The sequence below is a fragment of the Hipposideros armiger genome, unplaced genomic scaffold (genome assembly GCF_001890085.2).
Source record: "Hipposideros armiger isolate ML-2016 unplaced genomic scaffold, ASM189008v1 scaffold_919, whole genome shotgun sequence".
NCBI lineage: Eukaryota > Metazoa > Chordata > Mammalia > Chiroptera > Hipposideridae > Hipposideros > Hipposideros armiger.
In genome coordinates, this window is record NW_017732269.1 from 241,572 (window position 1) to 259,162 (window position 17,591).

General features: G+C 37.5%; 2 protein-coding genes across 4 annotated transcripts in view; one reads left to right on the plus strand and one right to left on the minus strand.

Annotated features, from left to right (window-relative positions):
- CENPP (centromere protein P) overlaps nt 1-17,591 on the plus strand; it is a 268,335-nt gene that overhangs the window by 125,383 nt on the left and 125,361 nt on the right. The window lies entirely within an intron of this gene.
- OMD (osteomodulin) lies at nt 467-11,517 on the minus strand. 2 transcript variants are annotated; one of them, XM_019630513.1, is made up of 6 exons: nt 11,500-11,517; nt 10,636-10,766; nt 8,377-8,422; nt 2,718-3,671; nt 1,837-2,165; nt 467-753 (listed from the first exon to the last, which is right to left on the minus strand). In XM_019630513.1, exons 4-5 carry the CDS (start codon nt 3,655-3,657, stop codon nt 1,837-1,839), a joined length of 1,269 nt encoding a protein of 422 aa, XP_019486058.1. In that variant the 5' UTR covers nt 3,658-3,671; nt 8,377-8,422; nt 10,636-10,766; nt 11,500-11,517; the 3' UTR covers nt 467-753. The 2 variants fall into 2 exon arrangements, with proteins under 2 accessions (XP_019486058.1, XP_019486057.1); XM_019630512.1 differs by lacking the exons at nt 10,636-10,766; nt 11,500-11,517 and having other exon boundaries at nt 8,377-8,693.

Sequence of the window (17,591 nt, forward strand, 5' to 3'; positions counted from 1 at the left end):
CCAGTGGTGCATGAGGGTTCCACTTCCCCACCTCCTTGCTAACATATGTGGCTGGTTGCTTATAGCTCTCCTGTGACTGTAAAGGGGTATCTCATTGTGGTTTTGATTTGCTTTCTGTGATGTCTCCTCATTAACTTAAACCATTCTCAGTAAGAAAGTCTTGTCTTTTTTATCTGCTAAAACACCCAGTGTTTTCCACATAGTAGCTCATACAAAATGTTCAAATTTATAACTCTATTTTTAAGAAATTCAGTAAAAGGGTAGGTGGTCCTTAAAATTTTTTACCTCTGTTGAAAGTGGCAGTTACCCATATCGCTAGCGATTTGCTCTGACCTTTATGCTCACACCTACATCGTACGGTGTCCCAGGTACACATAGGTATTCTATTTCTTGTCCTCACATTGCTGAGCCCTTCATACCAAATGACTTGATGAATGTTAATTAAATGAATGAATGGAGAGTTGCCTGTTTTCATTCTGGATTGTTGAGCTTGTCCTTGGGGTCAGGTGGGTGTTCTGTTTCTGCCAAATGCTAATAACCTACTCAAAGATATAAAGAACATTAGAGGCTTCATTTTAAACTGTCATCTCCAGAAAAATAAAGACTCACCACTTGAAAACTGTTTCAAAATATTGTTTTACTTGTATAGTCTCTGCGTATTGTCCAAATTATTGTTTGTTCTTTGGCTTCGCTGTATAGACAGTCCCAGATTTGTTTTTATTCCTTATCTGAAGAATTCTATGAAATGTTAGCCTGGTAAATCAAGAAAGTTCATTACAGCAGTTAGATCATTTTCATTATAACACATAATTAAAATACTTCAAAATGATAGATTAAATAATGTGATTTTTAAGATTTTAAACAAGATATCAAAGCTGGTTTATTCAAATTTTAAAGGAACTCTATTCAACTTTAACACTATGTAAATAAACGTTGGCTGATACACATAGATGTTTCTAATTAATTGTGCTAGAAACATAGAAGTGTTTAATAATGTTGATTGCTTTCTTGTGTCAACATTAACTTAACCTTGTGAACAAAGCAGTTATTTATTAGGAAATCTTTATGTAACTAAAATAAAGAAACCTTTCTCTAGTGAATTTACTACAAAAACATTTATCCCAGTTAAAATGAAGCACAGTAAAGATTGTTTGGACAGTTGCTGAAATTTGCTAAATACAGATTTTGATGAAATAATTTGGTGTTTTTTAGTTTTCCAAACAGGGTTTAAAATTCTGTTGCTTTGGTGCTCTGAGAGAAAAACAAGACTCATTGATTTTACGAATTGCATGCCTTGGATACTTAGTAGAATGGCCTCTTTTGAAAATCAAAAATATCATTCTGTGCTCTAAGTAGTGGGGTCAGGGTGATGCATGTCATGGTGATGAGATCTCAAACACAAGTGTGAGAGCTTTTCTGGAGATCCGGTCAAAGAAAAGAATCCATTCCTTAAATGAATGTCTGCCTATTACATTAATGTAACCCCCAGCATTTAAACACTATCCTCATAGTACTTCAAAGCAAATGGTGTACAGTTCTCAGCTTCTAACGCTATTTCTTTCATCATTCTTAGAAAAATTACTATTACTAGAAATGGCCTACTCGCTTTTTTCTCAACATGGTAAAAATTTTTTTTTTATGTTTAAAGTTTAGTTTTTGATTTCCACTTGTCATTCTAATTTATATTTCTAAAGACTTGTATCATTTTGAGTAAGTTCTAATTCTATGGAATGATGCAGATGTTACCAACGGCTTAAATTCAAGTACTTGATCTTATACATAATTCTAGATATATTACTGTGTACTATAAGATTTCATGAAGTCATACGTGCATACCTATATAGTTTCTTGCCATTCTTGACTTTCATAGTAGTGAGGGTCCACATTTTCTTCTGTTTCTTCTTGTTCTGGACCTTCACGACCATCATCATCATCTTCACTGTTAGCATCATCATGAAATCTTCCTAACACTTGGGTCTTCAGTTGTATTGTTTGACCATTAGTGCTTCTTTGTTCACCATAGTAAATAGTATGTATATGAGGGAAGCAGAGGAAAATATATGAACTTATTGGCTCTTTTAGCTTATTTTGGTCTATACGAATATATGTTAAATGGTGGTAATATAGTGGGTCAACAGATGGACACATCACTGTAACATTGATATCTGAAAAATACAAATTAAAAATTAATCCTATGTTACATTCATAATCCTATATTGGATTTTATTAAAATGTTATATGGAACTAGTTTTATTAATTAGAATACTTATAAGTGGAATTAGGTTTAATTTTATAGTAATCCAATATTACAATGAAGAAAATGAAACTAAATGAATTTTATATTATCAAAATAAATGATGACTTCATTGGATATTTAGTAATTATTTAAGTAGTAAATTATTTAAGTAATAAATTCTGAGTAGACACAATTTCAAAAAGAAATAATGAAAATCACCTATAGTCCCACTACTCTGAATACTCATATTTCTTCATATACTCTACATACTGTTTCTCAATGTTCAAAGTGATAAAATTTAATAGAAGACTATAAATTTTGCAGCACACCTTTCTCTGGGGCCAGTTTCTGCCATTTTCCTAGCCAACTTTAAAGCAACCATTTTCTGCAATGTGTAAAGCATAGCTTTATAAAGATTTGTTCTTTAAAAGGTCAAAATACTATTCTTTTTGTCTTTAAGATATAATGAAATTTTACATACTTTCAATTTCATTATTTTCTAGGTATAGGTGTTCTAAATTTCTTGGAATATAGAATGCTTGCTTCAGTTTGTTGTGTCCAACGTTGAGCTCTATAAGTTTGGAAAGATTAAAAATATTATATGGAATGTCTTGTAGTTTGTTGTGTGACATTCTTAGAGCATGAAGTTTTGGAAGTTCACTGAAGTAATTTTCTGGTATAGAAGAAATTGAATTGTTTTCTAAAGATAGATACATAAGTGAAGAAGGCAAACCAGGAGGCATTAATTCTAATCTGTTATTACATAGGTTGAGCTGCATTAATTTTTCCATTTTGGCAAGATTTTTGTCTTGTAACATGGAATCATCAAGTTGGTTATAACAGAGATCGAGCATGGTCAAGTTTACTAGCCCATCTACGGCATTTGTTTGCAGTCTGGAGATCTCATTGTAACCAAGAAGAAGTCTTTCCAAAGACTTAGGAAGAGGAAATGGAAATTCTTCTAAACTGTTATCCTGTAGGTGAAGTTGTAGTAGATTTGACAACTTGGCAAACACGCCATGATCAATCTTTTGAGATTTAATTTTGTTGTGGCTGAGATTGATTTCTTTAAGATGAGTTGCATTCATGAATGAATCTGCAGTCACAGCCTCAATTTCATTGAACTGAAGATAGACTTGCTGAATGTGTGCCGGAATATTTGGGATAGTCTTGAGTTTGCGATTATCACAGTACATTGATGATGGAAAGTTAGGTGGACAGAAGCATTCACTGGCACAGCCTAAAGTATGCTGATGAAAAGGTACCCCATAGTCTACATTTTGATGATACTGGAATTCTGGTTGGTAGACATCATCTGACTCTTGGTCATAATCTTCATCCCATTGATAACTTTCATATTGGCAATATACTTTGACTCCAAGAAATAAGAGAAGGATACATACTGGACCTAAAGAGCCCATATTCTTTTTTTGTCCTATTGCAAGGAGAAAAGAAAATAACATTGTGCAAAAAGTGAGTGAAACTTAGAATAATTCTTGTATAAATTGACAGTTATATAAAACACATAATATCTATATCTGTACTGACATTATGAAAGAATGTCCAGAATCAATGGGCAATGCTCAAGTCAAAATTAATGTGTATGTACCAGTAAGGAGGTTTTATTCTTTTTAAAAGTCACATTGCATTGAACCAGACTAAATAACCTTCTTTTAAGAGAATTTCAGTTTGCCCTGCTCACTAGACTATAGATTTGCAATGACAGCATGATCTCAACCCCAAAGCCAGTGTTTTCTCCACTCTTGATGTTGGGTGTTCTCAGTGATGGTCAGTGATGGTCACTACTGATGAGAGGGGAGACCCTGTGCTTTAGTTACAGAGCTTTTGTCTAGGAGATTCTTCCTTAATATTACCAAAATTTTCCCACTGCAACTTCCTTCTGCTGATGTTCTTTTCTGTCCTTTGGGAAAACGTGAAACACTCTCTTTTATGTGAGAGCTATCATGTTTTTCTTTAGAAATAGCTATGTTTCCTCTTAGTGTTTTCTATCCAAGCCTAACTGTGACTTCAGATTTTCCCCATGAAGCATTTTCCAAAATCCAGTGATTTTGTCTCTGAGTGTACTTGCACAATGACTTCAAATCCCAAAATACACACAATATTTACATTCTACTAAGTTATAATATCTAATAGGTTATTATATGCATTTTTCTTATATTCTTTCCAGCTTCCTTCTTTCTACATATATATATATACATATATATATATATATATATAGTATTTCTTCTTTTTTTTTTTAGCTTAGCCATCTTGATACCTGTTAGCAGCTCAGCGGCAGCTCAGCTTGGGCTGGGAGTTGAATCAGTGAACGTGTTGCTCAGAACTTGCACTGTTGAGCGAGCTCTTAACCAACTGAGCCATGCATCCAGCCCTCTACTAATATTTTTAACTTAGGTTCTACATATACAGATATTAAAAAATACTGTTCTGTCTCCCAGGAGTTTGACCCCTTGGAGGATCTGGAGAGACATGTAATGTGAGTAGAAGGGTGTGTCCGGGTAGACTGTAAAGGAGGGCGCGCTCAGCTTGAGAAACATAGACAGTCAAGGCTTGTGCTGAAACTTGAAGTGGTAGTGAATGGTGGAGCCTGAAAACCTTCAGTTCAGTCCTGTCACTTAGGATGGTCAAGTCATTTAACATGTCTGCCTCTTGCCTCCTCAATAAAATGAGAATTATAATTGCTTGCCTGTTTATCTCACCTGGTAATTGTTAGGGTCATATGAGATAGGCACGTAAATGTGTTTTGCAAATTGGAAAGTGATCCAGATGAAATAAGTATATTATTTAGGAAAAGGTTTAAAAAGAAAAGAAAAGAAACCTACCTGTTTTATTCCGAGGCCATTTTTCTATGTCCTTCTCATCCAGGGTTTCATGAGAGAATTAATGTCCTAGCATATCACTGTATGTAATGAAATGACTTATCTCCTATTTACTTAGAATGGTACTAGCTATATTTCATCATTGGGATAATTGAGAAAACAGTTACCTCAATCATTTTCTCTGATAGAACCTAATTTTAGAAAGAATGCTGTCTTTCTAAACGTCTCAGTTTCTTGTTTCTTTTCTTGTCAGAAACTAAAATGTGGTAGACTGTAAATATTATGTGTGTTTGGGAGTTGAAGTAGTTATTCAAGTAGAGTCATGGGCCCTTGATCTTTTTTCCTTCAGTCATATGTCCTCCAGTCTTCCTCACCAGTTCTTCCCGTGCCCCCACGCCCTAGGACTTGTCATTACTAGTGCTGCAACCCTTCACACCCTGACCACTCTCTTCTATCTTTATAGCTTCCTCCAGTAATTCTTCAACTTCAGTGGCACCTAAAGTATAGCTATCCTACAATTCTTTCTTACCATGCTAGATTCCATAGCGCATCACTGTTGTCACTTTGCACCTGTCCTAAACTTTCTGACCCCTTACATCCTCGTATGCTTCTGGTAAACCACAACTCTGATTACTTTACTTCTCCATCTATTCTCGGCCTAAGCCAGGAAGCTGAATCTGACAAGAGAAAACCAGGTCCATGACAACTGGTCTCACTTTAAATTTATGACTGTTCAAGTGCTGCTGGCAACATTCATTAGTGCATTCCTTCCCCTTCTAGCCAAGCCTCTACAACCTTCTTCCCCGTTGGTTTTGGTGATGATGACCTTACTTCCAATTTTAACAAGGAAATAGGATCAAGCAATCGTTTAGTTCTAATGTGTTTGCTTGGGTCGCTTCAGTTAATGGTTGTCTTGAATTATTTCTAGGTGTAAGGCACTGCTTGGTGGGGAACACAAAAATGAAGGCATGTTCCCTTCTGTAATGAGCATACAGTTTAGCGGACGAGAGATACAACAAAGGTAACCATTTTCTTAGGCAGAGGGAAATATGGTTTATAACAGAGACACCAGTGCTTTGGGAGTCCGTGGCTTAACCCTGCCTGTGGGGGCAGGGAAGTCTTCATAGGCGTCCTTTGGCCCAGTCGTCGTGAGGTTAGTAGGATTGGGTATAGAACTTCCTATTTACTCACTAGTTGATAATAACTTATGTATTTGTAGTATTTTATTATGCTCATTATAGTAGCATATTAACTTTTTGAAGCACTTGTCACACTTCATGTCAGTCTCACTGCACCATGTAGCTGGGCTCTATGACGCTACTGCTTCCCAGAAGATGGAAGTAGAAGCAGAGGCAGAGACACTCGGCTGCGTAGGGTCAGGCCATGTGGGGGTCTCACAAGCTCCCGGGTACACAGAGGAACTTTGAAAAGAGCGTTGCTCATCAGAACCCTGAACTTTATCCCTGGGTTAGGAATATTAGCAATCATTAATTAATAACTTTACATTTAAGAATTAAAGTCATGACGCTGTTGTTCAAAAATTATGAGAAATTATTTGGAAAAAAGGCTACCTGGGTGATACTTTTGATCCTGCACCTTATTGCATTCCTGCGACTTGGAATCAAGACCTCATGAAGGGGCCTCTCTAGAAGGAAAGGGATTCTTGTGGTCTTCTTGGCCACGAAGAATAAAGGTTTCTCGCCTAAACTTATCTCATCATCATTGTCCTCATCCCTTGAGGACTGTGGCCCTGTCCCTTCTCCTTGGCCTACTTCCTTTGACTGTTGTTAGTGCAGCTTTCTGGTCTGGAGTTCATCCCATCTCTATGTCCATTATTTTCTATTCCTTTTAATCTTCAATTTCACTCCTGATAATTTTCCCTGTTATGATGATCTCATTTCTTTTCATCCAAATTTTCATTCAGCTAATCTCTTCCCAGCCATTTGCTAAGCATATTTTTGTTACTTCTGACCTTTCATGTTCTCCAATTTATGCCTTGTTCCCTATAGGATAACTGTAGCAAAACAATATAACTCATTGTCAATCATCTCATTTCCTGACCTCTAATTTTTGACGGAATCTAATAAAATGCTAAAAAAATTGGATTAATGATTGGATTAATAGGTTTAGATTCCATCTTATTAATGATACTTATCACTACCAATGTTGATTATTTCTAGGCATTTATTTCACCACAGTGATTTCTTAAAATGAACAGCCACAGAGAATGTGGCTATTCTCTTTTCTATTGAATATTTCTCCATCACAGTATACTACATGTGTAGTAGAAAAATAACAAATGTGAACAAGAAAGTAAAATACAAGTTACCAGTTTTTAAAATTATCCATTAATGTGAATATTTCATATTATAGCTATAAAAGTTTCTACGTCATAACATTTCTCTTACAGGGAAAAAAGCACTCACACTTTTTATCAGGAAAGTTTTCATTAAAATTATTAATCAAAATAAGATATAAGTTTGTTTATGAAAATTTAAAGTAATTGGAAAACCTCATAACATCGTATTATTTTAAAGACTTAATTGTTTTCTTGGTATGCTACAGAAACTAGAATATGAGAAAGGAAGTATTAATATATGGTTCAGAGTTTTTTCCAAAGCAGTTTTCAGTTTAACTGTAAAATTATTGTACATCACTATTACACCCAAGGCCTAAGGAAGTAAGACTCTTTTGCTATTAAAAATATGAAAGGCTCAAAATTATTTTTAGCCATATACATTTAAATCTTAATTAACTGAAACCCAAGATACAGCACTCATATCTTCACTTTGAGAAACAGGCAAATGAAAACAAAACCATTCTAATATCACGAATTTGGTTAATGGAGAAATTTTGAAAAAATTTCTAGTGAAATTTGTACAAATATCCATCTTCCCTACCACCAGAACCTCTAGCACTGCTTAGATGTATGGCCTAAAGGCATTTGTCAAATTTTTGTTATTTAAAGTTGAGAGAGAGAAAGAGATAGAAAATTATTCCATTAACCTGAAAGCCATTCATTCAAAACAATAACAAGAACAAAAAATATATACAAGTATACAAAGATTATTTATTGGGTGGATCTCAAGTTAGAAAATTAAATTCACTATAATACTTCTTTCCCTGAATATTTTGGCTAATCAAAGTTTTAATGTAGCTTTTACCAGATATTGCTTCCAAAAATTGTGCTTTTATGATGCCTACATTCTACTTTAATTTTAAACACATCAAATATACTTTTTAATTTCTAACAGTAGGAATACTTTCTTTAAAAATTGAAAAATTATTTTATTATCATACCTGTTGAGTTTGCTTTAGTTTTCAGGGGTTGATGAATTTGCAAATCCTGTAAGTGAATCAGAAATTCCTAAATTCTTTAACCGAGCCTCTTAAAAATCCACAGTAACTGTATGCTCAAACAGGGCTGTCTCTTGAATTACCGTAGCAATTTAAGCAAATATAATCTGACTGGAAAACACGGGTTAAATTAAAATTATGTATTTCTTTTCATTATCCAAAGCTTTGTGGATTCAAATTAAGATGCTTGTGTTCTTGGTTAGATTTATGTGGCTTACTTCTTTCTTTTCCTCTGAATTTTGGTTTGAGGTGTGGCAAGAATTTCCCTAGTATGAAAGGCAAACAGAACTAAATGAAACAGCATGTACTGATTACTGTTTTTATTTTCATTTTCATGCCAAAGAATCCCTTAAATTAAGGTCCACTGTAACACGTCTCAGCAATTTAAGGTGGAACACAGAGTCATCTTGAGACTGGTTGTCTGATACCATGTATTCACACCAGTGTTTCCCTTCATTAAGACAATGAACTAGGATTAGAAACATAGCATTTCACATCTAGTTTATTTTTAAAGTAAAATAGATTGTCACTGAAGATACAGGTTAAATGTATAACTTCTCTCCATGCAAAGAATTAAACCTCCTTTTCTATCAGCTTTTCTATCCCGTTTCTCACCTTCCTCTCAAATACACCAGAAAAATGGCTTCTGATAACCTTTGAAATAAAAATTAAACTCTTGGTTATAGAATTCAGTGTCCTGCCTTCAGAAAGTATATTTCAGATTTGCCTGTTTTTAGTAGTACAAAAATAATTTTATAGTATTGAATAAGATAGAATTAAGAACTTCTGCTGACCAATTGCTATTGCCCTTATTTTGCAGATGTAGAAAATTTCCTGATTTCACTGAGCTGTCTCCCCTGAAGAGCAGCAATTAACTGTTGAAATGCTATATTTTTATATAATGTTTTCATATTTAAACAGCGTTAACAGCGTATCTCAGCAGTGAACTTTGAGTTCTTTCTTTGGGAGATTCTTTCAAGCTTGTGCAAACTAATAAGGTAAAGTGAATCTTGGAATTCATTTCGTTTCTTCAAAATAGTGTTTTCCATTAGGCTTCTACAAAGAACTCACAAAATTTATTTTGTTATACTTCAGATTTTTAAAAACTGTACAGTGTTTCAAATGATGTTTTGGCAATATTAAAAAAATCTCATCTATTATTTGAGACACTGGTATGTAAAACGTGGCAGACTGTGTTTGGCCTAAGAGTTCGTTTTGTTACTGATCTTTTCCATATGTTTTCTATTAGTCTTTGTTCTTCAACCTCAGGCTTCCACACTAAGGAAAAGAGAGCAAGTCTGTGTACTTTTTTCAAAAATTATTTTACATACCCTCACAGTTCTTTTGGAAGATTAATTTAAAATCAACACTTAATTTTTATATAATTCCTCATTTAACTCTGTGATTTGAACTTATGGTAGTGATTATGTTGTTCATGTTCCTTACAAATGCGAAAAGAATATCAGACAGCTCAAACACACAGAATCAAAAGTGTCTACAAAATTTACACGAGATTGACGGTGTCCAGGAGGTTTAGGTTTGGTGGGGGAAGGTGGGATGGGAGGGTTCGAGTCAGGCCTTAGAGGAAAAGTAGAAGCTGTGATTGTGATAGTTCACTGTTTCAGCTAGGTGGTTATAATTGAAGCAATCAAGGAGAAAAATCAGTTGAATTGGTGAAAAGTCTAAATTATATTCTATGATTATAATTTGATTGAAGTAGATATAGTATCTCAAGGCTAAATAATATGTTGATGACTCAGAAAGGCCTGATTGAGACCTGCTTAATTATAGTCTTAAGCGTGAAGATGATTTTTCATTCACTTAGCTAATATTTATTGAGCACCTACTTTGTTCAAGGCAGTTTTTGGTGCTGGGGACTCCGCAGTAAAAGTGCCTGTGGTCATGGAGGAGGAAAACAGAAAATAAACATGCCCCTGGTGTGCTTGGAAGACTTAGCCTCCCAGCATTTCAAATCAAATCATGTTTAGGAGGCAGGTGAGCTGCTTCTATCAGAAAGGCCTCAGGCAGCCCTATGAAATAGGCCAAATGCTGGGTGTCACATGTGCCCCGTAGGAATGGCCCATCTTTGTGCATCTGCCTCTATGGGCCTGTGAGAAGCACATACTCCGGAACTCATGGCTGGTTTCCAGTCCCCGTGTCCTTTACTTTTCCCATAAAATGGTGCCCGCGTTCCAACCTCACCCACTCTTATAGAAGCCTGAAGTTTGAGTCCTGATTTCAGCGCATTCCCAAGTGTGGAGGGAGGTTCATCAGTATGCGAGTTGCCAGGGCTGCTAGCTTCAAAATTCACGTTCCAGCATCTGCACCCAGACCTGCAAAGTCAGAACCTCTGAGTGTGGGCCCAGGAACTTCTATTTTATCAAGTGTTCCAGATGCATGCAGACTGGAGAACTATTGATGTAAATCACCTTCTGTCCCTCATGTTCAAATTGGATCTACTACCGAGCCCATTGTGCCCAACACCTAAGGAACTTCTGGGGTGTGTCTGTGGCTCTTGGTCTCCACTGCCACTGCCTTCCTTCCAGCGACTGGTCTCCCTGTGTTCACACATCTCCTTTTCCAATCCATTTTGCATCTTGTTCTACATAGAAATAAACCTGAACTGTACAGTGCTTCCTCCAGTGGCGCCTCATATTCTAAAATAAATTCTAAACATGACCTTCATGACTGGGGAAGCTCTCGTAGCCTGCCTCTCGCCCGTTCTTGGAGCAGTTGACTTGTGTTTCTGGGCTGTGCCCACACTGGCCCAGTCCTTGCTCACTAAGGCTTCGGCACGTGCTTTTCCCTCTGCTTGAAATGCTGTGCAATTATTTGTCTGATTTCTCCTTTGTACCTGGACTCTCTCATGTACTGCCATGTCCCCACATTGTCTGTTCATTTGGGTGCTTAGCATGTGGGTGCTTAGTAAATATTTGAATGAATGCAGAGAACCTTCCAAGGTTCTCCCTTTTCTCCATTTTCTGGATATTTCTAACTTCTTGCCTGGTGGAGCGGAGGTGCTCCTGGAAAACTACCCTGTACCAACACAGAGATTATCTTTCTTACTTCCTGCCTGTTCTCCTGTTTTCGGCTCCCTAACTTCACCTGGTCAGCTGATCAGTGGACATCATATAGCCTGCATATAGAACACATTTTTGTTAACATAAAAACATGAATACAGTAACACTGTACCAAAAGAAGACACTTTTGGTTAACTGGTTGGCTGATGTCTACAGAAGAGAAAAAAGGGAAAGGAGAAATGAGTAATTCTTATCCTTAACACAGCATCTGAATCACCTGTGGAGATTTTGAAACTTTAGGCCTGGGTGGAACACAGTTAATTTTATGTTTAAATGACTCATAGGTTGAAAAGGAAAAATGTTATTTCCTCTACTTATACTCACAGTACTGACACCATATATCTGGGTTTTTCCCCTACCCCCAACAACTTCTCTGATACCAGCTGGGTATCCTACAATTCAACTCAATTCTGACACTTTATCTGCAGTTAGCATCAGACCAGACCCCACAGGTAAGAGCTCAGTCCCACAGGGCTGCGTCCGCCCCCTTAAGATGCCAGTCACAGATAGTAGGTCCTTACGTGACCCACTCTTCTGTCTGACGTGGCTACAAATTGGGGATTCCCATGGCCACCTCCTCAGATTAGGTAATTTGCTATAATATAGCTAAGAGAAGCACTATGTTTAACGGTTTATAGCATAATAAAGCATATGATAAAGATACAGATGTACAGCCAGATGAAGAGATACGCGGTCAGACAATTAAGTTTGTGAACTTGTTGCAATGATATTGCTAACCTTTTTTGATACCAGAGGGATTATTCATTATGAATTTGTACCAACTGGACAAACAGTTAACCAAGTTTACTATTTGGAAGTGCTGAAAAGGCTGTGTGACAAAGTTAGATAACCCTGAACTTTTCACCAACAATTCAGGGCTCTTGCATCACAACAATGCACCAGCTCACATGGCACTGTCTGTGAGAGAATTTTTAGCCAGTAAACAAATAACTGTATTGGAACACCCTCTCTCCTCACCTGATCTGGCCCCCAATGACTTCTTTCTTTACCCAAAGATAAAGGAAATATTGAAAGGAAGAGATTTGGGTGACATTCAGGAAGGACATCAAGGGTAATACGAAGACAGCTCCGATGGCCATTCCAGAAAAAGAGTTCCAAAATTGCTTTGAAGGGTGGACTAGGTGCTGGCATCAGTGCACAGCTTCCCAAGGGGAGTACTTTGAAGCTGACCATAATGATATTCAGCAGTGAGGTATGTAGCACTTTTTCTAGGATGAGTTTGCAAACTTAATTGTCCAATCTTGTACATATGGTGAGGTCCGGAAGGGTCCCGAGTGCAGGAGCTTCTGTCCCCATGGAGTTGGGGTGTGCCCCTCTCCCAGATTGTGGATGTGTTCACCAGCCTGGAAGCTCTCTGAACCCTGTGCACTAGGGGTCTTTATGGAGGCTTCATCATGCTCAATCTCCATCTCCTCTACTTCCCTGCAGGATGGTGGGTGGATGTGGCTGAAAGTTCCAAGCTCCTAATCCTGGCTTTCTCTTTCCTGTAACCAGCCCCGCTCCTGAAGCTATCCGGGAGCCCACCCAGACTCACCTTTTTAGAACAAAAGACACTCCTGTCACCCAGGAACTTCCAAATGATTTAAGAGCCCTGTGTCAGGAACTAGGGCCCAAGACCAAATATCAACAAAATACGCTTCTAGTGTTCCTATGGAAATTACAAAGTTTTAGGAGTTCTGTGTCAAGTATACCAGCTTAGTCACAGGGGTACACCATGAAAACTCACCCTGCAGCTCCTTGTCCCTGGCTCCCACACCAGCAGCCTCTGCTCTGGACCACATTGCATGATGAGACCTTCAGTAGAATATGGTGTGGTCATTTTTTTGTGATTTCCAGAGATATTTTATACATCTAGAAGCAAATGTGCATATTTTAAAATCATTAAGTTGAAAAGAATTCTTACATGAAATTTGAGATGTTTCTAATCTTTTTCTAATATAAACATTGAAGCAGTTAATAACCTTCTATATGTCATTGCACGCGAATGCAAGCACATTCAAGGGATAAGCCCGCAGCTGTGGGCATGCACCTCTGCAGTTGCTCCTATTAAGTCCTCCTCGGTATAGTCTATCAAGATTTTATCCTTTGGGATCTGCTATGTTAAATGGTATCATAGTTGGAGTTTTCATTTCTCCTACTGTGTGTCTGTTTGATTTTTTTTCTTACATTTTGCAGCCATGTATGCTTCTTTCTCTGGACTATCTGTATCTTTTACTTTTCTCCCATTGTGTTATAGGTTCTTTCTGATTAACTCTTAGGAGTTTTTATATATTAGGGAAATAAGAACTATGTACTGTGACTCATAACTGTTGTTTTCCAGTTTGTCATTTGTCCTTTGATTTGCTTTTAACAGTTTTGCCACGAAGACTTTTAAGTTGTTGAGTTTATGCAATTCTGTTTAAGGTCCTCCTGGCTTTTGTGTCATAGTCAGAGCCACCTTCCTCACTTCCACATTGTCAGAAAAATTCTCCCATGGTTTCCAGTTTCTTCTAGAAACATCGTTTCTTTTTTTGCATTTAAATTTCTGATTTGTTGGAGTTTACAATACCCTTCCCCCAAACACTTTGCTGGATGACTCCGGTGTGCCAGTGGAATTAATTGAACCGCCAACTTCCCCTGTCCTGTCTGACAGGTTACTGTTACCAGGCACTAAATGAGTTGTTTCTCAGCATTTCCACTGTTTCCCCTTGAGCCTGTATTGACTCTTGCACCACCAGTACTGTGTGATTTTAATTATTGCAGCTTTCTGAGTATGTGGTCCCCTCATTCAGGATTTGTTAACTATTGTCACTTGCTGTTGCTGCTGCTACTGCTGCCTTGTTTGATTGGACTTGACCTGTATATTTCCTTGTCTTTAATATTTTCCACTATTAAAATTATCCATCTATTTTATACAGTAGGTAATTTTTTTTTGAGATTTTATTGGGGAATTGGGGGAGAGAACAGCGTTGGGGAATCGGGGAAGGGTAACAGACAAGTTGCTGTCCTTTTGTTCTTCAGTCTAGTTGTGGAGGCCATCACTTCACTGGCCCATGTTGCTATTGTGATCATTGTGCTCTTCCCGGGTGAGACAGATCAGTCGCCGGCCATTGGACGGCCGCTTATGACGGCTCTTGGCAGCTCACACTGGCTGCCAGTCACTCACATTGGCTGCCAGCCACTCACGGTAGCTTACAGCAGCGCACTGCAGCCTACGCCGTCACCAACTCACGGCAGCCCAGCTCCAGGTTGAGCTGTCATTCACCCTCTTAGCTGTAGAGGGCACAGCATCACTGGCCCATGTGGGATCTGAAACCGGTGGCCCTGCTGCTCAGAGTTCGTGCTCCCAAGCCAACTGTTAACCAACGAGCCACTCATCCAGCCCTAGTAGGTAATTTCTTTATTTCTGTTCTTCAGCTTATTTTTATGTGTGGTAGACTCATTAATGATATAGTTCATATATAGAAAGAAAAACATGAGTATCTATAAGACACCAAGATTAATGAAGCAAACATGTCCAGCTTACTCACCATCCAGCTTAAGAATCAGGACATTATCGATGCCTTTGAAGCCCCTCCACTTGTTTTCCTCTTGCTTTGTGCCAACGGGAAACATTGTTTTGAGTTATGTGTTGAATATTCCCTTGCATGCCATATGTATTACATGTGTATGGACCTGTCAACCGTATAAGTACTTCATTTATGCTGTTGAGTTTTCTATAGATGAGATACTACTATAAGGTATTCTTGTATAATTTGCTTTTTTCACTCAATATTGTGGCTCATTCATTTCACTGTTGTATACTGTTCGTACTACTGTATGAAAATACCAACATTCATCTGTTTTCTTCTATGAAAAGGCATTTAAATTGTTGGTATTTAAATTGTTGCCATTTTTTTGCTAATATGAAAAATAATCCCATGACTATTTTTTTTCTTTTAAAGATTGCATTGGGGAATTGGGGGAGGGTAACAGTGTTGGGGAATTGGGGAAGGGGACCAGCCAAGTTGTTGTTCTTCAGTCTTTGTTGTGGAGGACGCCAGTCGCCATCTGTGGCCTCTAAGCTCAAGGTGCTGTGTTCAATCTTAGATGTGGGTGGGCGTAGCCACCATCCCATGCGGGAGTTGAACCAGCAGCTTTGTTGTTAAGAGCGCAGACTCTATCCACTGAGCCATCCGGGCGGCAGGCAGCTCAGTTCAAGATGCTGAGTTCAGTCTTAGTTGTGGGTGGGTGTAGCCCACCATGGAACAGGCAATCTTATTACACCAGCGGAGCCATCCTGCCACCTGTTGGCAGGTCAGCGACAGCTCAGCTTGGGCACAGTGTCACTGGTCCATGTGGGAATCGAACCGGCGGCCCTGTTGCTCAGAGCTCGCACTCTTAAGCCAACTCTTAACCAACTGAGCCACTTGGCCAGCCCTGATAGAGTTTTATGGCTCCAAATGTTTGGGTTTGCTTTTGAGAGTTTGTTAGTCCTGTGCGAAGGCCATGGCTGAGAGGCAGATTTCAGAGGCTTCACCTTAGAGGTTATGGCCGAATGCTTAGAAATGGATGAGACTGCCAGGGCCTGGCAGAGAAAAGAGGCCAAAAGCATAATATTAGGGACACCAGCCACTAAAGAGCAACCCTAAATTTGGGGTATATGGAAGCCAAGGAAGTAAAGGGTCTCCAGAAGGAAGCACCATGTACTGTTTTAAATGTCTAAAAAATTAGTGTGCCATGGCAGTTGCAAGCGTGGAGCTAGACTGCGGGAACAAATCCTAGATCTAGATCTGCCACAAGGTATTTAGTCTTTGTTCTCCAGTTTCCACACAGAAAAATCCAGGTGTAAATAAAGGCACCTACCTGCCTCATGGGGTTACTATGAGGATTAAATTGCATTAATGCAAGTGAGGCATGTGGAGGAGTGCCTGAGACTGTTCTTTAAATGCCAGCTACTACTGTTTAATGTTATTCATACAATATGATTTTGGGAAAATAGATTTAGGAGGATTGTTAAATCAATTGCAACAGGTTAAGGATCATATGAGTAGAGAGGTAATTAAGACCAAGGTAAGATAATTCTTTAAAAAAAAAAAAGATGGAATTTTGAAGGACAAAGAAATAATGCAATATTTTAAGGAGAAACAAAATTGATTTTTTAAATAAAAGCTTTAGTTTTCGTGACTTCAGGTGATTTTCTAAAAGTATTATGTTTTTTGAATTCAGTGATCATTTTTTATTGTATTATTTCAGAGGAGCTAAGGATAGATAGATGGTCACTGAGATATATTTCTACCTTGAAATCCTTAATAAACCCAATAAGTTGTAGTAATTCATTTGTTTCCAAACTTTAATGGGTAATATTTTATATTTACCATAAAAGGGTTTGTAGCAGAAAACTTTAGTGCAGCTTTGGTTGTTACGATTTTTATTAGCGGTTGTTTTTTGTAAACTGATAACCAAAAATGGTCAACAGCTGTGAGATGAAAAACAGAAACATTAACTACAGGAAATTAGTTGCAGGGATGTCAGGAATCATGTTCAGTTTTAAAAATTTTTGCTGTCTTTTCTTTTTAGAAAAAGACGAAAATAGCTACTTTAAGCTCCAGTACTCAGATCACAGACTAATCTGTTTGTCTAGATGATTCTGACCTTAGCATTAGCCTTATGAATTTAATTATTTTAAGAACTGGATTCCTAAAGTTTCAGTGAACGTTTGACTTTACTTATGTTCTTATAAGTGCCATGATATCATCACAGTTTTACTTTTATGATATATTATAGAAAAATGTATTTTATTGATTAAAGCTATTGGAACCTTAGAATAGTCAAAGTTTAGAATGATTGTCATTGTAATGTGTTTTACTTTTAAGGATTTTTCTTGTCAGTAATTATCCAGTATAATAATTACTCATAATTTATGAATCTTTATGGTTTACAAAGCATTTCACATGCATTTTTATCATTCAATCTTCATAACAACCTAATTGATCAGTATTGTCACCCCTACCCTTTATAGATGAAGAGACAGTTTCAAAGAAATTGTGACTTGCCTAAGAGTATAAATATAAAAGGAACTGAATTTCTGGTTATGTT